At 42.2% G+C, this 25,611-nt stretch overlaps 1 protein-coding gene across 1 annotated transcript; it reads left to right on the top strand.

Annotated features, from left to right (window-relative positions):
- Nucleotides 1-3,572: 3,572 nt before the first annotated feature.
- ZBTB5 (zinc finger and BTB domain containing 5) lies at nucleotides 3,573-25,389 on the top strand. The gene is made up of 2 exons (XM_084628769.1): nucleotides 3,573-3,754; nucleotides 20,450-25,389. The coding sequence occupies exon 2, from the start codon at nucleotides 20,454-20,456 to the stop codon at nucleotides 22,479-22,481; it is 2,028 nt and encodes a 675-aa protein (XP_084484895.1). The 5' UTR covers nucleotides 3,573-3,754; nucleotides 20,450-20,453; the 3' UTR covers nucleotides 22,482-25,389.
- The last annotated feature ends 222 nt before the right edge of the window (nucleotides 25,390-25,611 follow it).

Raw genomic sequence — 25,611 nt, forward strand, 5'->3', positions numbered from 1 at the left:
CGGCGCTGGAGACGCCCCCCGCCGGGCCCTGCGCTGCGCTGCGCTGCGCTCAGTGGCCCGCTGCGCGGCGGAGAGCTGCCCTGCCGCCGGGTCGGCGCGCCGGTCCGCGGGCCGCTCAGCGCTGGTCTCCCCCTGCCTCGGGCTCGCAGCTGCTCCGATTCACGAGGAAAGGGGGCCTGGGGCCATCTCATTTCTGGGGCCGCCTCTGCATCTTCTGCGGACAGTGATATTTTTGTAACCAGTTTTGTGCCTTGTGTCAACCCTAAGAGGACAAGAGGAATTGCAAGCCGTGGGCAGTATCTGCATTAAATACAGCAGGGTTGGAGCAAGCTTCTGAAGAGCTTCCGAGGAAGTACGTCTGCTTACCACGACATGGCAAATGTCGGGAGACTCTTACAATCAAACATAACACACTGACCGAATAGATCGCTTGGCAACAGACCTACCACCATCTGCGTCCTTTGGTCAATAACACTTTCGCAAAGAGACCCCGTCTGCTGTTCATTGCTGTTTAATTTCAGTCAAAGTTGTGCCTGGTTTACTAAGAACTTCAGGAGTTGCCCCATTATATTTATTATTTGAAGGGCTGAACTTTATAAGTGTGACCCACAATTTTAAACTGTCCATCTTAAGCAAGAGCTGAGGTGACTCTCAGGAAGAAAGGCAGAGTATGGGGGGCGGGGGGAAGGGTGCGTTTGAGAGAAAGGAGACCCTGTTTCACCAGAGCTCATTTGAACTCTTGTTTCAAAAGCCTCTTTTATCATGTGGGGCTGCACCATAGCTTAGTCCGGTCCAGAATAGTTATTTCCTTTTTTGCCATCTGTTCTTTTGTGAAACCACATCCCTATTTGACAACTAATGATTCTTCCTGTTCCCAAATGTACATAAATAGTTGTCAATATTATCCTTAAGCACTCTGCTTCCAGTTGAGGTCCCCTCACACACATATACCCCCTTTCTCTAGGGACAGTTGTTGGTCTACTTACAACTATCACTTGGCTAACAGTCAACTTTTAACATTCTTCAAAGAACATCGTAGTGGCCAGTCTTTGGGTACATGTTAACTGGAGTGTGTGTCCCCCAGACCAGCTTTCTAGACCAACAGTTTTCTGTCATGCCAACAGGAAAAAAGTGTAGACAAAGGATATTAGGTAGAATTTTGATATTAATAAGATAAGAGATATGAGGTGTCTTTGGATAGCAATACAAAACAATTCTAGGAATAATATATCCAGATACAGGTAACTATCATAGATGACAGGTTTCAGAGTAACAGCTGTGTTAGTCTGTATTCACAAAAAGAAAAGGAGTACTTGTGGCACCTTAGAGACTATCATAGATGTTGATGAGTCTCATTGGCTGCAGGCTGCTGATTCTTTAAGAAGTGAATTAAAACAATCTGCATGAAGGGAGGGAAAAGCTGAATGATAGATGGTGCCCATAGCCATTGTCTCCTCTTGTTGTCACAGCCTATGTCAGTCTGTCACTTCGGAGCCTATGGTTGAGGTAAGCTTATTTTAGATCACAGAGAAGCAGGACACTGTGTTATTTCTGTTTTAAAATAAGTCACACTGTACAGATACTTGAACTCAAGCTTGCAAAATCCTTTGGGAGCTACCACTGCTCCTCTTGGCCTATATTGCATGATGTCATTTGTGAAATTACTGGCATCCATAGGAAGACCTTGACACAGCACATTGCAACGATGGATGGAAGGAAGAAAATCCTGCTCGCACTGCAATGTTAATTTTTCTTCCTGTCTACTGGCTGGTTCGTGCAAGAGGATAGAGTCTGCTGCTACCAACCAGTGGAATTATTACTTTTTTCAGTTCAAATGATAAAAGCTCATTGCTTTAGTGCTGAAGTTTGAGATTCAAACGCTGCTGAAGACCCAAATGGAGGAAGGAGAGGAGAGTGCTGTTACATATTGGCATCCAACATGGCATGTAATTTTATAAGGACCTGTCTACTGTAGCAAACTGGTTCATTACCGACAGTGGGTCTGTGTCTTAATGGCTGGGATTTAAAGCAATTTTTTGTGTTAGTTCTGTGCAGGGATTTCTAGCAGTCTGGCTTATTAGTATTTTTGTATCTGTTCTTCCCAATGTCTGATGCATGGTTGATTTAAACTTTCATCTAATGTATTTGTAAGCTGCTTTAGTTAAGATGGCTCTAAATGTTGTATTATTTTCTGAATATTAATAAGGGAGGAGAAACTCGTCCTTGTTCTCTGCAGCCATTATTGGTGCTGGAGGAATGCCTGGTACTGGGACAATCTATACTCATTGCTATATTTGCTTTCCACAAGCTACTCTTAGTATAACTTATTGAGTGATGTACCGAAATATTTGGATGCTAATATTTTAATGGTATCATTACATTTATTAACCTTAATTTGGGATATTACAGATTATATACAGTATGTTTTTATGTTTTATATTTTATGACTTTTAAACCAAACTTTGTACTTTTATATAATTTAAGCATTATACTCAGATATATAGAAACTGTTTTCTTAACATGTGTATTAGATAATTTTAACATTATCTTTAATAACAATTTTAAATCTATTTGTTTTCTCGTGCGGTTTGTCCCAATCAGTACAGTTGGTAGTTACAGTCAGGCCCGAAAATTTTCTCCTGTTTGTGGAGTGGGTTGAATTATGCTTCTGGAAGACTTTAACAATCATTTATGGATAGGTTTTTACTTATTTAGTGAAGCGTTGGCAACTCTTGTGATTTTTATCATGCATCTCACAATTTTTGATGTTTCCCTTCCAGCCCCAGCTCCTGCAGGCGCAGAATTATATGAAAATCTCAGCTTTCATTTTTATTAAAAAGCAAATTTGTGGCCTTCACAAATGCAGATAAAACCTTGGGAACATGACTCAAGTGCAGCCTAAAGGCTCAAAAACCAGAATGGAAAGGAAAATAACACAATGTTAATTTTTTTAAAAGAGTCTCATGATTTCTAATACAGCTTCATGATTTTTGGAGCCTGACTCATGATTTTTGAACGTCTGGGATTGGCAACAGTTCTGCTTTTACAGCCGGCTGGAAAACACCCTGGAGCATCGCTTTCCAAGCCCTGGTACCTAGGCCTCCGATGAGCGTGAGTGCAGAGTTTCCATCCTGCTTTAACAGGCTCTGGGCTCTGATGTGGGGCTCTGGCTGGTCCTGCAGGATGGTGGGTGCAGTGGGGTCCAGCTCAGGATGGCCAGGGTGGGATGCCAGGCCAATGAACGTGGGGTAAGGGAGAAGAGGGGAAGCCCTAAAGTGGGCGAGCGCTGAAGCTCTTGGGAGGCTGCAGTTCTGGTTGGGAGGGAAGGGGGCGCTCCTGAGCCTCAGCCTGCAGTGAAATCACGTTCTGATTGGATTATGGAGGACATGTCCAATCAGCGAGCAGTTTATTGATAAACCCCCTGGAGCACGGCGGTGTTATCAGCAAACCGATGGCTGACTGGCTAAGGCTACGCCTCAGGGCAGCGAATGGCGCCCTGGGATTGGCTAGGAGTTTCGCATCCCGGGAGGCTCCGGAGCCTTTTTTCTTCTCGTCCCCACCCACCCCGCTGATTGGCCGCCATACGATGGCGTCACTTCCTGCTGCCGGCGAGGCCGTTGCTGTGTCCGGAGTGGAGGGGGGAGGAGACCGGAGCGAGGTGGAGAGGAACCCGCCGGGGCCGAGAACGACGGCCCCCCCCCGGCCCGGAGACGCAGAGCCGCGGGAGGGGAGGGGACGGCACGGCACGGCGCAGGTGAGGCAGGCCCGAGGCGGCGGGTGGGAGAGGCTGCGCGCGCTGCGCCGGGGGCGCGCGCGAGACAGGGCGGGCGCGCGCGGGCGCGAGCTGTGTTTGGGGAGGTTTGTTCTCTTGTCAGCGCTTGTCTCGCCGATGCGGGGGAGGGAGTGAGGAGGGGGACCGGGGTCCTGCGCATGCGCCGGGGCCTGGGAGACGGCGCGATTAGTGTCCCCGACACTAGACAGTCTGAGCGGGAGGGGCGGGGTCTCGGCCGGCTGGTGAGTGACAGGGCGGCGGCGGGGGGGGGAGGCCCTATGGCCAGGGCTCAGGCTGGCACCGGGCCCCCCATCCATGCCCCTGCAGGCTGCCCTCGTCTACCCCCCGCAGGGACAGACAGACCCTAGCCCCGCCCCTGCCCCCGCAGTCTGCCCTCACCTACCCGTCCCTGGCCCCCCTGCAGGGACAGACAACCCAGCCTCGCCCCCCCTTAGGCTGCCCTCATCTGCCCGCCCCACCCCCGCAGGCTTCCCTCGTCTCCCTGCCCCCAGCCCCCTGCAGTGACAGATCTGTCTGTAGGCGCCCCCCACTGCATCCTTCCCTCATCTGTCCACCCTGAGCCTTCCCTTCAGGCTCCCATGATCGCCAGACCCTGTCCCCGTCCCCACTCCATGCAGGTTCCCCTCGTGTCCCGTTAGCTCTTTGTTACTTGTTGGGGAGAATTGAGTCCCAAAATTCTCCAAGACTGGAGGTGGGGAGAGCTGTAGTGACGTTCCCCCAGGTTGGGTACCCCTGAACAAGTGTGTGCATGGGGGGGAGGGGGGGATGTCTGTCGTGAAAACCACCAGGTCTGAAGATCTGTCTTGTGCACGTAGGTGGAATTCCTATGGGGAGTGGGTTGGCAGTCATACCTGCAATCTCTCACCATTTGTGCTGGAAATTCTACCCAAGTCCTCACATTTGTGCAGCTTTGTAACAGGTGTTACAACTGGAAGTTGTAGTAGACACATTGAAAAATAATTATAGGGCCAGGTCCGGTCATTCTGAACTGAGCAAAATCTTGCTGACTTCATTGTGGGGGTTACCTGTGTGAGTGAAGGACTGCAACATGGAACCCCTAGTCATTGGTTAGTGCTACTGAACCAATTGTGGTTGCATAAGAATACTTAAGTAGATGATAAAAATGTGGTGTGTGTTATATTAAAAACACAGCTACCGGTTAATGTGTAATTTGCAGAAAACCAACGGGAGCTTTTTTATACTTATATCCGCCTTTATACTCATGTTGCAGTATAGATTTTCTCTTGGCAATTCAAATATTTGTCAACTCACACAAATCTTTCACTTTCAAGGCATCATTCATGCTACTGAGACTTCTAAGCCAGAAGGGAATGAGGTCTTCCAAAACAGCATTTGACATACTACAGAATGTAGTGAAATGAAGTTGCCATTTGATCTTTGCTGCAAGACTCTATGAAACACTTTTTTAAAAATGTGTGATTCTAAGCAAATCAAGTGTTACAAAATCATGTGACCAAGTATGTGAAGCAGAGTTTTCAAAAAAGAACCTTTTGCAGATTTTTTTTTTAAAACTTGGATAGTGAATGATCAAAAGTGTGAAATGTAGGGGTAGTGTGGAAACCATTCTAAATCTGTACTACTATGAGTGACTTGCTGTTCAAGTAGGTGTGAAACAAGTTTTGGCATAGCTTAGTTCTTTAGTTTGGCACCAGGTTACCTTCCTAGTGCACCCACTCACTTCTAACAACTACTCCTCCCCCCTGCTCCCCTTCTCCCAGACCTCCCCCACTTCTGGTTTGATTATTTGGAATTTTCAGAGAATAAAGATAATTTTAGGTGACTGTTTTAGAACTACTATTGGCTTGCATTTATAACATTGAACTAGTTCTAGCAAATGTAATGGAAGGTACAACAAATGGGTGCAATGTGTTACAAAACAAACTGCCAAAGTACAAAAAGATAGTTGTCTGTAGACTGTACGGAGGTCATTTGGCAGCTGCATTTTGTGATGACCTGTTCTGTTCATTCCTTCTGGGGAACCTGGCTTGGCCACTGTCAGAAGACTGGATTCTGGGCTAGATGGACCTTTGGTCTGACCCAGTATGGCTGTTCTTATGTTCTTTTATTTATATGTTTAGGATCTACATTTTTTTTACACAATCGTACTATCAAAGACAAATTCGGCAAAGGTCAAACTAGTAACCATGTGGCTACCGTTACACTTCGATATAAAATGAAATATGTAACACAGCAAAGAGAGCATGTATATATTGCTGTGTTCTAAATTTAGGCAGCCTGTTAGTTGCTACTTTTTTCTATTAACTTTGTTGTCACTGTTTAAATTATTCAGTGATTGTAACAGTTCATTTCTAGTTCATTATTTCCCATAACTAAAAGTAATTAGTTTCGACATGATAAATGAATTTCTCTTTAAAAAACTTGTGGCTGAGGTTTCTAGAAGAGTTAAAATTACAAAGTTATGGTTGTTACTTCGGCCATCAATATTTTTATGAATTAGTACATGCTAAAATGTCTGGAATCCTATTATGGATTTGTATAAAAGACTGTACAACACAGACTTTCCGTTAATAGTGGTTCAAATTACACTGCCATGAGAAGACATATTCTTGAAATAATTTTAATATTAATAGGTTTAAGGAGGCCAGAAGCAGGAGAGTATGTCAAATCTCAGTTAAAATGCAGTATTGATTTGCTGGAGACATGTCTAATTTATAGATAAAATAATCTGCTTTGGAAGTTAAAATCATGAAGAAAATTGATTGAGCCCATGTATCATCTACAGTGGAGAAGGCACAAAGGATATTTGTCCCTTTGGCCTGCTTTACATTTTTCTGGTAAAAGTGTATTTCTCCATTCTGAGTTAAACTAAATCATCATTGGTTACATGACTAGAATTTAAAAACCGCATGCAGAGATTTGTAGATTCCACAGCCAGCAGAAACCACTATGATCATTTATTCTGACTTCCTGTTTAACACAGGTCATAAAACTTCCCCAAAATATTTCCTAAAGCAGATCTTTTAGAAGAAACATCCAGTCTTGATTAAAAAATTGTCAGTGATTGAGAATCCACCACGAACCTTGGTAAATTATCCATTGGTTAATTACTCTCACTGTTAAAAACTTATGCCTTGTTTCCAGGCTGCTTCAGAATTAGCAAGGGTTGAGAGAAGTCCTTGAATTTCTAGTAAATGGTAAAGTGAGGTTGATGCATTAGATTTAGAAGTTTAATGCCCTGTTGGGCAAGATGGTATCATGCTCAGGTATCTGTGGCTGCTTTTTCTCCTGGGATACTTAAATGCAGCTCTCTTTGGCTCCATATGGTATTTGAGGTTAGATGCATGGACAGAGGATTGCTTTTAAATGGGAAAGCTGGAAACTGAATTTTCTTCTTAAAGTTGGGGCCTCCATTTGAGAGGCAGGTGGTAGATAGCAGAGAGGCCATCCTATGGATTTGTTCAGCTTTTGCAGATCAAGATGGAGATTGGGAATACAAGTGTTATGTTATGATGCAGCGGTAGCAAGGCCGTAAGTAAAGTTACAGGAAAAGTTTCATTTTTATGGGAGTGTTAAAGCTTCATTTTTCAGAAATGCTGTAAAACTGACGAAAGATAGAAATTAAAACTGACGTAAATCTGAAGTTTTCATGGTGGTTTGGCGCTGGTCAGGCTGATACAAATGGAACAATAAAACAATAATCATAGAAATGTAGACATGTATATTTCAGTAGAAATATAGAAAGAGGCCACCTAGTCCTAGTTCTGCTGCTCCCCACCCTCAACCCCCAAACACACACTGAAGCAGGGTTAAATATATCTAGATTGTCCCTGAGAGCCGTTTGGCTAACCTGTTTGTAAAAACCTGCATTGATGGGAATTCCACAACCTCCCTATGTAACTTGTTCCAGTGCTTAACTGTCCTTTATAGTTTTGTTGTTAGGAAAAACTTTCTATCTAAATATCCTTTGCTTCAAACTAAGCTAATTACTTCTTGTCCTACCCTTGTTGGGCTTGGAGAACAATTGATCACTGTCCTTTTTAAAACAACCTGTTACATATTTGAAACTACCTCTTCTCTAGACTAAGCATGGAAAGAGTGAAAGAATTGGACATTTTTTCCAAACATTTAATTATTTTTGTTGGTCTGATCTTGACTCTTTGCAGTTTGTTCTTATCTTTCCTTAAAAAGTGATGCCCAGAGCTGGACGCAGTACTCTAGCTGAGGCCTCACCAGTGACAAGTAGAGCCGAACAATTATATCCTGTGTGCTACATATGACACTGCTGTTAATGTGTCCCAGAATGATCACTTTTGAATGTGGCATCCCCCTTTTTTATCCCTTTAGACAAGTGTGTAAACTCCTTGGATCTGATTTTTGCATCACACTTTACCCACATCTGCAGAGTAGGTATTTGTTTCTATTCTTCTTACATAATTTCCACCAGTTTAAGTTTTTATATATACCAACATGAAGTGAACATATGGAGCACTTTTGAAAGTGAGTTGCCTATATGGAACTTAATACAAGATAATGTTTCTGCCATCCCCAGATTGTTCTGTAGCAGTTAGAGGAAGAGATAGAGAGTGCCACTATACTGGTAGCTCAGAGAACAGTTCCCTGAGCTGAGAACCAGAGAACATGACTTCAGATCTTACACAGTTTATAGTTCCATGCCCTTCACCACCTTTATCAACCAAGGCCATGACCCCAACCCTACAAGTCAGTCAAGTATAAGTTGCCACCTGTACCTTACCTCCACACTTTCCCTTTAACAAATAGATGTTAGAAAAGGTCATTTCAGATGCACTAAGGCCAGGTCCAAACTTAGAACATAGACTGACCTAGCTAAATTGCTCAGAGCTGTAAAAAATTTCACATCCTGGGTAAAGTGATTAAGTTGACTTAACCCCCACTGTAGACACAGCTAGGTAAGTGGAAGAATTCTTCCATTGACCTAGTTACTGCCTCTCGATGGAACAACTCCTGGCAACATAGAAAGTGTCTATGCTACAACAGGTTTCAGCGTAACAGCCGTGTTTGTCTGTATTCACAAAAAGAAAAGGAGTACTTGTGGCACCGTAGAGACTAACCAATTTATTTGAGCATAAGCCTTCGTGCGCTACAGCTCACTTCATTGGATGCATACTGTGGAAAATGTGGAAAATACATACAAACCATGAAAAAATGGGTGTTTACCACTACAAAAGGTTTTTTTCTCCCCCCACCCCACTCTCCTGCTGGTAATAGCTTATCTAAAGTGATCACTCTCCTTGCAATGTGTATGATAATCAAGTTGGGCCATTTCCAGCACAAATCCAGGTTTTCTCCCCCCCCCCCCCTCCACACACATAAACCCACTCTCCTGCTGGTAATAGCTTATCTAAAGGTTTCAGAGTAACAGCCATGTTAGTCTGTATTCACAAAAAGAAAAGGAGTACTTGTGGCACCTTAGAGACTAATCAATTTATTTGAGCATAAGCTTTCGTGAGCTACAGCTCATTTCATCGGTTGCATACTATGGAAAGTGTAGAAGATCTTTTATACACAGAAAGCATGAAAAAATACCTCCCCCCACCCCACTCTCACAAATCCTGGGAGACAGGCCAGTCCTTGCCTACAGACAGCCCCCCAACCTGAAGCAAATACTCACCAGCAACCACATACCACACAACAGAACCACTATGTGGTTGCTGGTGAGTATTTGCTTCAGGTTGGGGGGCTGTCTGTAGGCAAGGACTGGCCTGTCTCCCAAGATTTGTGAGAGTGTTGGGTCATCCTTCAGGATAGGTTGAAGATCCTTAATAATGCATTGGAGGGGTTTTAGTTGGGGGCTGAAGATGATGGCTAGTGGTGTCCTGTTATTTTCTTTGTTAGGCCTGTCCTGTAGTAGGTAACTTCTGGGAACTCTTCTGGCTCTATCAATCTGTTTCTTCACTTCCGCAGGTGGGTATTGTAGTTGTAAGAATGCTTGATAGAGATCTTGTAGGTGTTTGCCTCTGTCTGAGGGGTTGGAGCAAATGCAGTTGTATCGTAGAGCTTGGCTGTAGACGATGGATCGTGTGGTGTGGTCAGGGTGAAAGCTGGAGGCATGTAAGTAGGAATAGCGGTCAGTAGGTTTCTGGTATAGGGTGGTGTTTATGTGATCATCGTTTATTAGCACTGTAGTGTCCAGGAAGTGGATCTCTTGTGTGGACTTGACCAGGCTGAGGTTGATGGTGGGATGGAAATTGTTGAAATCATGGTGGAATTCCTCAAGGGCTTCTTTTCCATGGGTCCAGATGATGATGATGTCATCAATATAGCGCAAGTAGAGTAGGGGCGTTAGGGGACAAGAGCTGAGGAAGCATTGTTCTAAGTCAGCCATAAAAATGTTGGCATACTGTGGGGCCATGCGGGTACCCATAGCAGTGCCGCTGATTTGAAGGTATACATTATCCCCAAATGTAAAATAGTTATGGGTAAGGACAAAGTCACAAAGTTCAGCCACCAGGGTTGCTGTGACATTATCGAGGATACTGTTCCTGATGGCTTGTAGTCCATCTATGTGTGGAATGTTGGTGTAGAGGGCTTCTACATCCATAGTGGCCAGGATGGTGTTATCAGGAAGATCAACGATGGATTGTAGCTTCCTCAGGAAGTCAGTGGTGTCTCAAAGGTAGCTGGGAGTGCTGGTAGCGTAGGGCCTGAGGAGGGAGTCTACATAGCCAGAGAATCCTGCTGTCAGGGTGCCAATGCCTGAGATGATGGGGCGCCCAGGATTTCCAGGTTTATGGATCTTGGGTAGTAGATAGAATATCCCAGGTCGAGGTTCCAAGGGTGTGTCTGTCCGGATTTGAGCTTGTGCTTTTTCAGGGAGTTTCTTGAGCAAATGCTGTAGTTTCTTTTGGTAACTCTCTCAGTGGGATCAGAGGGTAATGGCTTGTAGAAAGTGGTGTTGGAGAGCTGCCGAGCAGCCTCTTGTTCATATTCCGACCTATTCATGATGACAACAGCACCTCCTTTGTCAGCCTTTTTGATTATGATGTCAGAGTTGTTTCTGAGGCTGTGGATGGCATTGTGTTCTGCACGGCTGAAGTTGTGGGACAAGTGATGCTGCTTTTCCACAATTTCAGCCCGTGCACGTCGGCGGAAGCACTCTATGTAGAAGTCCAGTCTGCTGTCTTCTCCTTCAGGAGGAGTCCACCTAGAATCCTTCTTTTTGTAGTTGTTGGTAGGGAGGTCTCTGTGGATTAGTATGTTGTTCAGAGGTGTGTTGGCAATATTCCTTGAGTCAGAGACATCGAAAATAGGATTCTAGGTCACCACAGAACTGTATCATGTTCGTGGGGGTGGAGGGGCAGAAGGAGAGGCCCCGAGATAGGACAGCTGCTTCTGCTGGGCTAAGAGTATAGTTGGATAGGTTAACAATATTGCTGGGTGGGTTGAGGGAACCATTGCTGTGGCTCCTTGTGGCATGTAGTAGTTTAGAAAGTTTAGTGTCCTTTTTCTTTTGTAGAGAAGCAAAGTATGTGTTGTAAATGGCTTGTCTAGTTTTAGTAAAGTCCAGCCACGAGGAAGTTTGTGTGGAAAGTTGTTTTTTGAGAGTATCCAGTTTTGAGAGCTCATTCTTTATCTTTCCCTGTTCGCTGTAGAGGATGTTGATCAGGTGGTTCCACAGTTTCTTTGAGAGCGTGTGGCACAAGCTGTCAGCATAGTCTGTGTGGTATGTAGATTGTAATGGATTTTTTTACCTTCAGTCCTTTTGGTACGATGTCCATCTGCTTGCATCTGGAAAGGAAGATGATGTCTGTCTGTATCTGTACAAGTTTTTTTATGCAGTTAATAGATTTCCACTCCATATGGCTAAATGCAGTGCCTTGCATAATGACAGGTTTCAGAGTAACAGCCGTGTTAGTCTGTATTCACAAAAAGAAAAGGAGTACTTGTAGCACCTTAGAGACTAACCAATTTATTTGAGCATAAGCTTTCGTGAGCTACAGCTCACTTCATCGGATGCATACTGTGGAAAATACAGAAGGTGTTTTTATACATACAGACATGAAAGTTGCGATATTACAACAGAAAAACTTCAAAACCAGACTCCAGCGAGAGACTGTTGAATTGGAATTCATTTGCAAATTGGATACAATATTTCCAACATCCCTCCCCCCCCCCCCCCAGACGTTCTTGTTAAACTCTGGATTTGTGCTGGAAATGGCCCACCTTGATTATCATACACATTGTACAGAGAGTGATCACTTTAGATAAGCTATTACCAGCAGGAGAGTGGGGTGGGGGGAGAGAAAACCTTTTGTAGTGGTAAATACCCATTTTTTCATGGTTTCATTAGTCTCTAAGGTGCCACAAGTACTCCTTTTCTTTTTATGCTACAACAGCACAGTTGCAGCGCTGTAGCTGCTGTAAAGTAGAACCCAGGTCTCTAGTATCAAAACCCAAAATTATCCACTCAGCCATGATGCCTTTCAGAATGTTTGTTCTTTGCGTTTTTTCTTATCCTATCTCTGAGTATACCACATTGCTGCCATGAAGTTAGGGATAGAATCCAGAACCCCTGTCTCCAATTTTCTACCACTATTTAGCAAACCCACTAGGAAAGTGTGTGTCAAGTCCCCCTTCTAGTGAGTGTTCCCTTACAGGATAGCAATTACACCTGTAAGCCCAGGTGGTAAAGGTCTTGGCTAGGAATTTGCAGGGCTAGGATTCAAATTGACAACCCCATCATGATGTTATGGATCCACTGAGAAAATCTTTTAAAGATAATTTAATTTTCTTAGTGAAAAAAGAGTTGTTGTTTTTTACTTAAACCATTAGAATCTGTAAACTTTGATGTGATGGGCCAAAATACAAGTGTTTCACATTTTAATCATTTGTCACGCTTTGCTTTCAAGTGTCAGATATTGCAGGTTTGAAAGCTGAGAGATCTCTTCACAGGGGGACAGGGCAAGGGACCTAGAAAAAAGAGGAACACACTATGTAGCCCTGCTGCCAGAGTGCAGGCTCGCATACGCTCTGCTGCTACAGTTGCTTTTGGCTATGTCAACCTCCAGAGGTGTACGAGAGGCAGTGTTGTGTTTCAGGAAGCAAGTGATGATGCTTGCTGCTTCGACTGATAAACTGTGCATTGCTGTTAATTACAGTAGATTGCGTTTGGACTCTGTAATTTCAGTAACTTTTAAATGGTGGTAAAATATTAGGGACAAAAGCTCTCCTGAGCCATGTCTTAGCCTTTTCTGGAGGGTCAAGGTGGCAGGAGCAGCTTTGGCAGTGCAGCTTGGCCCTCTGATTGCCAAGCAACTGCAGCTCACCCTCCCTGATACTGGGGAGTTAACCAGTGAGCTACACCAACTACCAACCCTGGATTTAAAAAAAACCCAAACCACAAATCTCTAGGAAGCTCCCACAAACTTCATTTAGTAATAAGGTTGTCAGTTTCATTATGTTTGGGTACATATTGCTTCTCTTTATCTGTTGGAGGTGGAAGTGAAAACCTGAGGGAGTGTGCCACTGACCGTGTTCTTGGCAGTGAGAAGGTGACAGAGAACACAGGAGATGATTCCCTCACCTTATTTCCATGCTTTTAAGGTGTTTGGATGGACGGGGTATGTCCAGGTGCAACCTTAGCTGTCACTAAATTAAGATTTTGCATGTGTTTAACCAGAATATAACTTTAAAACTAATGACCTGTTTAGCTCTTTGTTCAAAGAGTTAATTCACTGAAAAAGTCAACTTCTTTGAGATTTTTCTCCATGGCTTATTAAATAAAATAAAAATCCAAGTGTTGAGGGATGAAAAGGAGAAAAAAGCATTCTTGATTTTCACTATTTAAATACCTGGACTTAAGTGTCTATTACGGTCTCCAAAGGAGTTTTTCTGTGGGTTTTGATACTTTTTGGCACAACAGGTGAGCACAGGACAAACACATTCTAATGTTGGCGAGATACAACCTTTTTGCTTAAGTTCTTTAACGTACCTTGGGCATCTTTTTGCGTATTAATTTTGTGCTAGGAATCCTTACAGATTTGGTGTCTGACACCTCAAACATATTTTAAATATTGAGGGTTTAGGGAGATGGGGAGGGGGTGACTCCAAGTAGTAAACTGCAAGCTGTTGGCTAGCAAGCAAGAAGCAACCCAATTGTAATACTAATAATGATTTAGAGTGTTGTTACCTGTGTGCCAAGCTCCCTTTGATATTCAGTTTAACTATGGCGTATCTGAGACCATTGACACTAGGCCATGTCTACACTACTTCATATTTAAACTTTCATATGTCGGCAAAACACGTCGCTCAGAGGTGTGAAAAAAACACCCTGAGGGACATAAGTTTTGCGGGCATAAGCGCTCATGTGCACAGCACTATGTCGGCAGGAGACGCTCTCCCTTCAACATAGCTACTGCTGCTCGTTTTAGGTGGTGGTTTTATTATGTCGATGGGGGAAGCTCTCTCCAATTGGTATAGAGCAGCTACACAAGCAATCTTACAGTGGCACAGCTCTATCGGTACAGCTGTGCCGCTATAAGCTTGCTAGTGTAGACATGGCCTCCCCTCTTATGATGCAAAAACCTAGACTATCACACCATAAATACCTTCTTTAACCCATGTCAAATTTTTTTGGGGGGGAACTATAGGTTCAGTTTGTAATCTTTCTTTGGACGAGTGCTTTCAGTTATGATCGGATATGTCAAAAAGGATAGTTGGCGTAATAACTTTGAATGTCTTTTTAATTCTCACATTGGCTTTGGACAGAGCAATAAAAGAAATAGACTAATTAAAACCTATTTGTTAGCGTCTTCCAAAAGCTGAAAACCTATCCTTTTAAGTTAACATGTGTCATTCTTATAAAAAACAAGCCTAGATATATTAAAATGGAAAAAGTAATGTTTTTATGTGCGGGGTTTTAATTTGGCCCTGAAACAAGTATTCATCCATTGGGAATCTTTCAGACTAGCTTTTTTTTTTTTAAACTTCAGGCTTGTCTAATGAAGTTAAATTCCTTGTACCCATCTTTGGTTTAGAAGTGAAGTCTGTACAGTTCATAATTGATATTTATTTTCTATATCAAAATAAATTGCTTTGTCTCATTTCTATTGGAATCCATGAATCTGGAATTCTGTACACGCATAATGCACTTAATGCATGACTATATGCATATGAGAATATTCAGGTACGTGGTTTGAGTCTTACATGACATTTTGAAGTAAATGCATGGAATTGTAAGCCAATGTAAACATTAACTCTTTAAATTTGGAGACTGTCTCTTATATCTTGGGAAAGGAGTCAAAATTATGTTTCTGTGATTTGCCAGTCCTGTCTTAGCTGTTTCTATAGGGTCTGGTAGTCTCTGTCCTATAATATGCTTCAATATTACTATTGGTCTGTTTGCTTAAAAAAACTCTCCTGTAATCTTCTTCATCAGAAAGGTACAGACAGTGAAAAATGCCTTTTTTTAGGCAAGGGTCAATCTATAATACACTGAGATATTGTTTAACTTTACAGTTGTATTAATGGAAACTTAAAACCCCAAACCTTAACCACACTTCTGTTGTTGAACAGTGTTCATGTTGCTAAGCATACAACACAGTTTGGGTCCTGAGCTAGCAGGACCAGAAAGATCAGTGGAAAAATTATTTACAGAGAAAATAGGATCTCGCTCTTAAGGTTCACTAAATGTTTTTCTCCTAGATGTTACTACCATTTGTTTTTTCTTTTTTCACTGGAGAAAGCAGAGTGCATACTGTCCACTTCTGGCTCCGGTATGTCACGAGACATACAGCACAGGTGAAAAATTTATTGGACACTTGCTAGCTAGAGGCTCATGTGAGTTGGGGGAATTCCAGGGCTAATACTGTAGTGAAAAGCCCACTGTCCAGCATCACTGCTGAGATGGCTGATGACACTGGGATTTCTATCCCTAGAGTCTGATTCATAGACTCCAAAGCCAGAAGGAACTAGGGATGTAAAATATTAACTGGTTAATCGGTAAGCATTAGTTTTACCATTAACCCACCCTAACTGTTAATCCCCAGCCCATGGCCGGAGCAGCTGCGCCAGCCGGCCGACCCCGGCCCCAGCTAGAGCGCCCCACCTGCTCCGGCTGACCGGACGGAACGGCCCCGGGCTGGCCAGAGTGGCGCCAGTCCCTCTCCCTTTAATCGGTGAAACAATAAAATTTTAATCCGTTAACCGGTTAAATTTTTAAACGATATCTACATCCCTAGAAGGGACCATTGTGATCATCTAATCTCACCTCCTGTATAGTGCAGGCCATAAAACTTCCTCAGAATAATTCCTAGAGCATATCTTTTTGAAAAACAAGATTGGGGCCTCTGTTTTCAGTATCAATTTCTGGATAGTTGATGTGCGCCAGATGTGAAGATGACTCAGCCTCCAGCTGCTGCAAGAGTGGAGCATTCTTTTCCACCAAGTGTTAGATGCTCTACCTTTCCTTCAGCCTCCTTTTTTGGTGGTGTCATGTTCTCCTTCAAACAATTCTGGTATCTGCCTCTTCTGCTTGGGAAAACTGTAGCAGTAGCAAAAGGAATAAGGTATGATTTCACTTGTGCCTACAAAGTTCTGAATAACAACTGCAGATCTCATGAGTCTTAACTCTGAGCTGCTGCTGATGATTGGAAAAGCAATATACGGCAGTCTCAAACACTAGAACAGTCTGTAGATAAACAAAGACAGCATTACATTTGTTTGTTTGGAGGATTATTTCACATCCTTAAGGGCTAGCTATTGAAATGAAAACTTACATGTTGAAGAAAGTAGTGGCTTAGTATCCATGTTTATGAGAGCTTCCTGCTGGCTAGTAGACTTCTTTTAATCCTTGACAGATCACTTACTATGTTAGTGCCCAGAGGTCCCGAATGAGATCAAGGCTCCTTGTGTATGTACATACATAGTAGGTAAGACACTCTGCCTTGAATAGTTTACTATCTAAATAAGCAAGGCAGACAGCATAGGCAAAAGGAACTATTACCCCAATTTTCAATCGGTAAAATGGGGATATGGGGTAAAATGAGTTGACCAAGATCACACAGGAAATCTGTGGCAGAGTTGGGCGTTGAACCCAGATCTCCTGAGTCACGATTCAGTGCCTTAACCACATGACCATCCTTCCTCTTCCTCTGTTTTTTAATTAGGGCATTGTAGGTGAATTTCCTTGTCCAGTTTGATATAAATATATATTTGTGAGAAGGTTAAGGTTGCAAAGACAAGCACACAAGTTAGGCAGTGCCAATATAAGGTTTGTCTGTGCAACTTGAATTTGGCCCCCTTATGTATATGCTTTGATAACCTTTGATTACATAATCGTATACTGTCCCCTCCTCTCTCCCTTCCTCCCACCCAGTGCCCCTGCCTTGTTCATTAGATGGGTAGTTATGCAGTATTTCTTTTATCTTCCACATTCAATGTAATATGAGCGTGACATAATTAACGCCAATTAACATGGCATTCATGATATTGCAGACAAAATAGATCTTGTCAAAGTAACTTGATATCTTGATTTGAAGAGATGACAAGTTTGTTTGTTTTTTGTATTCTTGTGCTTAGGAGCCCTAGACACAGACCCCATTGTGATAGGCACTCTACAAACACATGTAACAGACTTCTGTAAGGTATTGGACTTGGCACCATGTGATCTTTTGATTGAGGAACTAGAGTTATACAAAATGAACATGGTACATGTTAAATACGTTAAAAACTGGCTGATAGGTTGGGATTGGTTCTCAGCCTTATGGCATTTAATATTTTTATGAATGACCTGGAAGTAAACATAAAATCATGACCGTTAAAGTTTGAAGATGACCCAAAGATTGAGGGAGCGGTAAATAATGGAGAGGAGATTGAAACAGAGCAATAGAGATCACTTGGTCATCTGGATGTAAGAAAATGATATGTTTCAATATGGTCAAATGTTCAGATCACACATCTTGAAACAAAGGTATCCTGTCAAGCAGTGACTCTGAAAAACATTTGGGAGTTATGATGGATAATCAGCCAAATGTGAGCCTCCAGACCAACTCTGGCCAAAAGGGTTAATGTAATTGTAGGATGTATAAACAAGAGAGTATCACGTAGGAGTTGGGAGGGTTTTGTTACTTCTGTATTTGGCTCTGGTGCAACTGCTACTGGAATACTCTGTCCAGTTCTGATGTCTACAGTTCAAGAAGGATGTTAATAAATTGGAGAGGGTTCAGGGAAGAACCACAAGAATGATTAAAAGATGGGAAAATTATGCCTTAGATTAAAGTGAAATATGCAAGGAGCTCAATTTATTTTGTGTTTCTGAGAGAAGGTTAAAGGGTGACTTAACCACGATTTATAAGTACCCTACATGGGGAGCAGAAATTTGATGGTGAAGGGCTCTTCAGTCAACAGACCTAATATAACAAGATCCACCGACTGGAAGAGAGAGCTAGACAAACTTAGGCTAGAATAAAGGAACACATTTTTAACGTAAGGGTAATTAACCACTGGAATAGCTTACCAAGGGTTGTAGTGAATTCTCCATTGTTGGCAATTTTAAAATCAAGATTGGGTGTTATTCCTAAAAGAGATGCTGTCATTCAAACAGGAATTAATTCAAGGAAGTCTTATGGCCTGAGTTATGGAGGAGGTTATAATCTATTAATGTGTGGTCCTAGTCTTCATTTAACAAACCCTGCGCTTAATACAAAATTATCAGTTTCCTTGTGCACATTTCTGTGGTGCTCTCCATAACATCTGTGAACTTCACAAACATTAATATGTCTTCATAACATCCCTATGAGATAAAGGCCAAAATCATCGAGTGTCCATTATTTTTGGGTGCCCAGCTTGAAACCATAGGGCTTTCAGAGTATTCAGCAGTTTTATTGCACTTTACATGTTCAGAGCACAGCTCCAGTTGACTATAGTTGCAATTGTGAGTGCTCACCAAATCTGGTGGCAGAAGTTTTGTTTTGGGCATTCAGAAAATGAGGAACCCACAATTGCAAGACAGCTGTGAATATTTTGACTTACATGACTTGTCCAGAATCACACAGGAACTCTGTGGCAGAGGCAGGAATAGAATTCAATTCTCTAGAGCGGCTTTAGCATCCTTAACCATTAGAATATCCTTTCTTTTCCTACAGTCCCCTGCCACATTCACTGAGCACCTTCCAACTTCTGCAACAAATGGAGAATGTGCCCTACAGGCAACACCCTAATTCACTATGCAACCCTGATTCATTCCGAGAGCACTGTCCGTCCAATCTGTGCACTGAATGAGATAGGGTCCTGGGGTAGAAGTGTAGTATGTGATCACGTAATTAAAAACTGTAATAATGCATACACACAAAGGAACTGAATTGTGCAACCTTGATTTTGAGTATTTCCTAATTTTTTGTGCAACCTCCACATTAGAAAAATGTGGCTCTTATGTGACTTCCAATTTTTTTAATTTGGTTGCACATGATACAAATTAAATACACACATACAGTGACCGTCAAATTAGGTCAGTAATAGGGTTTGGATCTTTATATCCACAGCACAGTCCTCTACCACTTGAGCTAATGGAGTAACTGGTAGTGGTAATATGCTGTTATCTTTGCTGATAGCAGAAGAATGCAGAGACTGAAAACTCTTGGGTTAAATCCAGGTTTTGTAGGAGAGTGTTACCTAGTGGTTATAGATCCTTCTGTCTATCTCTCCGCCCCCCACCCCCTCGTCTGCTCCTCTCTTCTATCCAGTCCATCTGGCTCTTGCTCCCACCACGCACCCCTACCGCCTTTCTGCCTTCTGATTTGTGCAACACCTCTCCTTATTCCTCACCCCTCTGCATTTTTGGCAGGCAGCTTCCTCCTCCATGCTGCCTGGGTGCCAGCAGAGGGACCGTTGAGAACACAGGCAAGACAGGCTTCCTGCTGTCCGTTCTCTTGGCTGCTGGGAGGAGCAATTTCAAGGAAAGACTGGGGCTGGATAATGCTCAGTGAAGATGGAATCTTCAGAGAATTTAACTGCCACATTCTTAACAAGTCTGTATTGACCATGTGCTAACTGAGATTTTGTAGAGCCTGGGTAAATTTTTACTTGGGCTGCAAAAAGGACATCTCTAACCTCCTTGACCTCCCACACCCACCCCAAACTTCACACCCTTTCTTCAAAGTATGGAGGTGCTAGAGCTTTTCAGTGAATGGTTGCAATATATTTTTTTTAGCATGAGGAAATAACATATTTTCTCCTAATCTCGTTCTCAAACTGCAGAACTGTTTTAGCGAATACTTTCCAGCAAAATTTAGCCTAAGGGAGAGACCAGGCATGGGAATTTTAGCCTGAAGGGTTAAAGTTCGGTGAAGCTATAAGCAACTGAAAGTAGGGTCTTTATAATGGAAGATATCAGACACCTTTAACTATAGGTTATGTTACCAGCTCTGCTTATAATATGTTTGATAGTTAGCTGGGAAGTACATTAGAGAAAATCCTGAAAAAAGAATGAGTCTAGCAGAAGCTGCAGTTTTTCTATGCTCCTTCACAAGGTTGCCAGCATAAGTATTACAGCAATATGGTGGTGGTAAGTACAAGATCAGTTATTGATAGTTTGCCTCTGAGCCATCTGCATTCAAATTTTAAACCCTGGTTCATTGTGATAGAAATAGAACTTCAGCCATTTTTGTCTTACATTTTCCTCTTTTTTTTATTTTGTAGGATCATGGATTTTCCAGGACATTTTGAGCAAATCTTTCAACAGCTAAACTACCAGCGACTTCATGGTCAACTTTGTGACTGTGTCATTGTGGTGGGGAACAGGCATTTCAAAGCCCATCGCTCTGTTTTGGCAGCATGCAGCACACATTTTCGAGCTCTCTTTACTGTAGCAGAGGGAGACCAGACCATGAACATGATCCAGCTGGACAGTGAGGTAGTGACAGCTGAGGCCTTTGCTGCTCTGATTGACATGATGTACACCTCCACACTCATGCTTGGAGAGAGCAATGTTATGGATGTCTTGCTGGCAGCTTCTCACTTACATTTGAACTCTGTTGTTAAAGCATGTAAACACTACCTTACTACAAGGACGCTGCCAATGTCGCCACCTAGCGATAGAGTTCAAGAACAAAATGCACGCATGCAAAGATCTTTCATGCTTCAGCAGCTTGGACTGAGTATAGTGAGCTCTGCATTAAATTCCACCCAGAATGCAGAGGAACAACAAAATACTATGAACTCATCAATGAGAAGTAACATAGAACAGCGCACTACTTTTCCTATTCGGCGTCTCCACAAACGTAAACAGTCTTCTGAAGACCGGGCCAGACAGCGAATCAGGCCTACCATAGACGAGTCCATCATTTCAGATGTTGCCCCAGAGAGTGGGCAGTCAGTAGTTCATTCACGGGAAGAATTTTTTTCACCAGATTCACTGAAGATTGTGGACAATTCTAAAGCTGATGTTGTGACCAATAATCAGGAGGATAACACCATTATGTTTGATCAGTCTTTTGGTGCCCAAGAAGATGCCCAAGTGCCCAGTCAGTCTGACAACAGTGGAGGAAATATTTCGCAAATGTCCATGGCATCTCAAGCAACACAAGTAGAAACTAGCTTTGACCAAGAAGCTACTTCTGAGAAAAACAACTTTCAGTGTGAAAATCCGGAGATCAGTCTAAATGAAAAAGAACACATGAGGGTGGTGGTTAAATCTGAGCCCTTGAGTTCCCCAGAGCCTCAAGATGAAGTGAGTGATGTCACTTCCCAAGCAGAAGGCAGCGAATCTGTTGAAGTGGAAGGAGGAGTAGTGAGTGCAGAAAAGATAGAACTGAGTCCTGAAAGTAGTGATCGTAGCTTTTCTGACCCACAATCTAGTACTGATCGGGTTGGTGACATCCATATTTTGGAGGTGTCAAATAACCTGGAACATAAGTCTACTTTCAGTATCTCAAATTTTCTGAATAAGAGCCGAGGTGGCAATTTTGGTGCTAATCAAAACGATGACAATATTCCAAATACAACCAGTGACTGCAGAATGGATGGAGATGCCGCTTATTTAATGAGTCCAGAGTCTGGGCCTACTAATGGCCATTCCTCTGCTACTGTGTCTCATGTGGAAAATCCATTCAATGAATCTGCAGACTCTCACTTTGTTAGACCTATGCAGGATGTAATGGGTCTTCCATGTGTACAGACTTCTGGATACCGGGCAGCAGAACAGTTTGGGATGGACTTTCCAAGGTCTGGCTTGGGACTACACTCTTTATCAAGGGCAATGATGGGCTCTCCAAGAGGTGGAGCTAGTAACTTTCCCGGCTACCGTCGCATAGCCCCCAAAATGCCTGTTGTGACCTCTGTTAGAAGCTCCCAAATGCAAGATAGTACATCTAATTCCCAGTTGATGATGAATGGGACCAGTTCCTCTTTCGAAAATGGGCATCCTTCCCAGCCTGGTCCACCACAGTTGACCAGAGCATCTGCTGATGTTCTTTCAAAATGTAAGAAGGCCTTATCTGAGCACAATGTCTTGGTTGTAGAAGGTGCTCGCAAATATGCCTGTAAAATCTGCTGCAAGACTTTCCTGACCTTAACAGACTGTAAGAAGCACATCCGTGTGCACACAGGAGAAAAGCCTTATGCCTGTTTAAAGTGTGGCAAACGGTTCAGCCAGTCCAGCCATTTGTATAAACATTCCAAAACTACCTGCCTGCGGTGGCAGAGCAGCAACCTACCCAGCACTTTGCTTTAATACTTCCCCCCAAGCCCATACAAATAATGCCAATACAAATTGTAGGAACGTGAACTGAACTGTCTGGAATATTAACACTATTTTGTTCAAGACTACAGGTTAAGAAGCTGCCCTTGTAGTAAACACTTAAGTGTGATTGTGCCCCCCCCCCCCCCAAAAAAAAAAAAAAAAGTCTTGGCCCTGTAAAATGGGGATAATACCATACCTACCTCACAGGGGTGTTGTGAGGCTTAAACAACTGTTTGGACGCGCTTTGAGATGCTCTGAAGGAGGCACTATAGACGTATTAAGTATTATTATTATTATTATGTAAATGCAGGTCTTGGGCTTATGGGGATGCAATCCCTAAAACCAAGTAGTTCCTTTGCTGTGGGGGGAGGTGGGAGGGAAGAAATAGGTAGGAGGGAAGGGTGAAAATGTAGCCAGCTCCTAATTATGTTAAAGTAGCACGTTTCAAGGATGAGAAACTGAAGTGCAAATTTTTTTTAGGAATTTTGTAAAATTGTGAAAGTGTTTAAATAAATAACTTGTGAAATAAGTTGATACATTGAACAAAAATGCAAAGAGCTCTTTACTGTTACTAATGCAGATTGCATATCCTTAAAGAAAAACAATCTTGGATACACCTGTCTACCACAAAATGCTTTAAAATGTTAATTAGGAAAATAGTTGTAGGGGTTCTGAATGTATTTTTGGCTGTTTTCCTGTAATGGACACTGTAATGAAGGTGCTTACCTTGAGTCCAAGACAAGTAACGTTTGGACTGTTAGATGTGTATATAGTTTGAATACAGCAAGATCTCCTAGGTGTTTCACCATTTTTTTTCTGTAAAAACTTGTAATGAGTGATAAGTGACGTACTGTTTCTGTATGTGTTATTCTTAGCAGTATTTTAACCAACTTGTATTTCATATGTTAAAACTCCATATACATAGATGTCTGAAAAGAGCTTGTTATTGTCTACTTTATTTTAAATGGGGGATATGATCTGTGGTGGCTTCTTTTATTGTATAAGATAGTCTCTTACCCTTTCCAGATGCTGACAGTCAATCTGATCCAAGTTATTGTGTAAGCAGACTATCCTTTTCTGATGCTCTTATCTTCAGGCTTTTTAATTTCCTTCTCCATATACTTATTGTCCTCCCAACCATGGATTACTTTGATCTGAGGAACAGTCAGGAATAAGAGCCTGTCTTGCCATATTCATATGCTTCTCTGGATAAAATGTAGCAGTTGACTCTAATTCTTCAATTTAGAGAAGTATCATAAATGTACTTTCCCACAAGTAAAAATCCAACACAAATTTAATTTAAAAAATAGCACTGTACACCTTGTAAAACAAGTTCAGTAATCTGTTTCCCGTGAATCTCACAGATCTTATTTTAATTTCCTCTTCTTTGATACCATTGTAACTAAAAAAAGGAAAGGAGTACTTGTTGAGTACTTGCTGACCAGCGTTACTCCGTTTATGCAGAATTTGGGTTAGTGCTTCAGGACATCTGTCATATCCAGAAGAGACAGATCATGAGCATCTAATATAGCTAATTCTCAGAAGCAGCAGTTGGGGCTTTTTTTAATATAAAAAAAAGCATTTGCAAACTTTCCAACCTCCTCCTCCTCTTCAATCTGTTATGTAGCAAACTCATTCTGTGTCTGACTTCGATTAAACCTATGCTATTTTTTTAATAGGGATGTTGGCCTCCTGAAAAATCTTGGATTTATTTGAATGAAAGCTGAAAATTTAAATCCTTATTCCTCAGTTCTGTAGCTAGTTTAGTCTTGAGTGACTGAGACAGTTGAAACACTGGAACTAAACAATCATGGTCAGTACCACAGAAACACGGGACTCTGTATGAAACAATATCTGGCTGAGAGAGAAATAAAATGTACTCTTCTCTCCCGCTTTGTGGTGAGAAAACTGCCTAGGGGGTGTTAACATTTGATTTGCAATTTAAGCTTCTAAGGTAAGCAGGAACTTGGAACTATTATGAATGACATGATTCAATTTTTTTAAAACCTCACAGTCCCATGACTGTTTTTTAATGGTTACACTTCTGGCTTTTGTTTTTTTCAGGCACCAAGGAAATGTGCCAAGTTCATGAATAACATTAGAAAATGCTGCATTTTATGTGGTAATCATGTTGATGTCAAGGGACTAACAGTATTGTACTACGTCAGTCTCACTGCATCTCCATTAAAACTAGATCATCACTACAATGCAGTGTTCTCTAATTTAATTTTATGTTGATGTGTGGCCTTATTGCTAATCTCTTGCCTTTTTCCAGTTTTGTTCCAAAACCTATTTTTTTCTATTTTCCAGCTGTTTTCTTTATCTAGCACCTGTGTCTAAAACTCTCCCACTCACAGGAAGAAAGCAGAGATGGGGGTGGGGCAATTAATGCACTTAATTTTAAGAATGAATATGAACATGTAAATGAAACCTGTATTTAACTGTACTTCTGGATCAGTTTTTATAATAAAACGTTTGTGGTTATGTGAAAGGCCATAGTGGTAGGGAGGGCTGCTCTCTTCAGAAACAACAACAAAGAAAAAAAATTAAAATAAACCTTGAATCTTTTAGATGTAACTAACTTAATTTTCAGCATATCAAATTATAGTGTTTCTAGGAGGACATATTACAGCTTCAGTAACCCATGTCTGACTGCTGTTGCTTTCTTGGTCTTCCTATGTGAAGCAATATCTCAGAATAAGCACTCACTACTGAACTGACCCATCTTGTAAAATGAGCAATATCTAATCTCCAAACCTGACAATTACAAAAATAACCTCACCCTGCTTGTGTTCAGACTTAATAGCCGAGCACTATAGTGCCATCTCACATGAAGCTATCAGTATGTTTATAGTGTTATGAGATGCATCTGAAAATAAACACTACATTTTTGTGCTGATGTGTCTGATTTGATTTAATTATTCACTTAATCCTGACTGGAACACTGATGGCCTGCAGTGGGTCTACCAGTCGGTGTGTTGGTCTCGGTGGAGTTGGTTCTCCCCTACAAAGCCCTAAATAACCTGGGACGGCCTTACCTGAGGGCTTGTCTCTCTCCCTGTACCATGCTGCCATTTGCAGGAATGCCTGAACTGGAACCCTCTTGTAATAAAGCAAAGCG

The sequence above is a fragment of the Lepidochelys olivacea genome, assembly GCF_965140295.1.
Source record: "Lepidochelys olivacea isolate rLepOli2 genome assembly, chromosome: 5".
Taxonomy (NCBI): domain Eukaryota; kingdom Metazoa; phylum Chordata; order Testudines; family Cheloniidae; genus Lepidochelys; species Lepidochelys olivacea.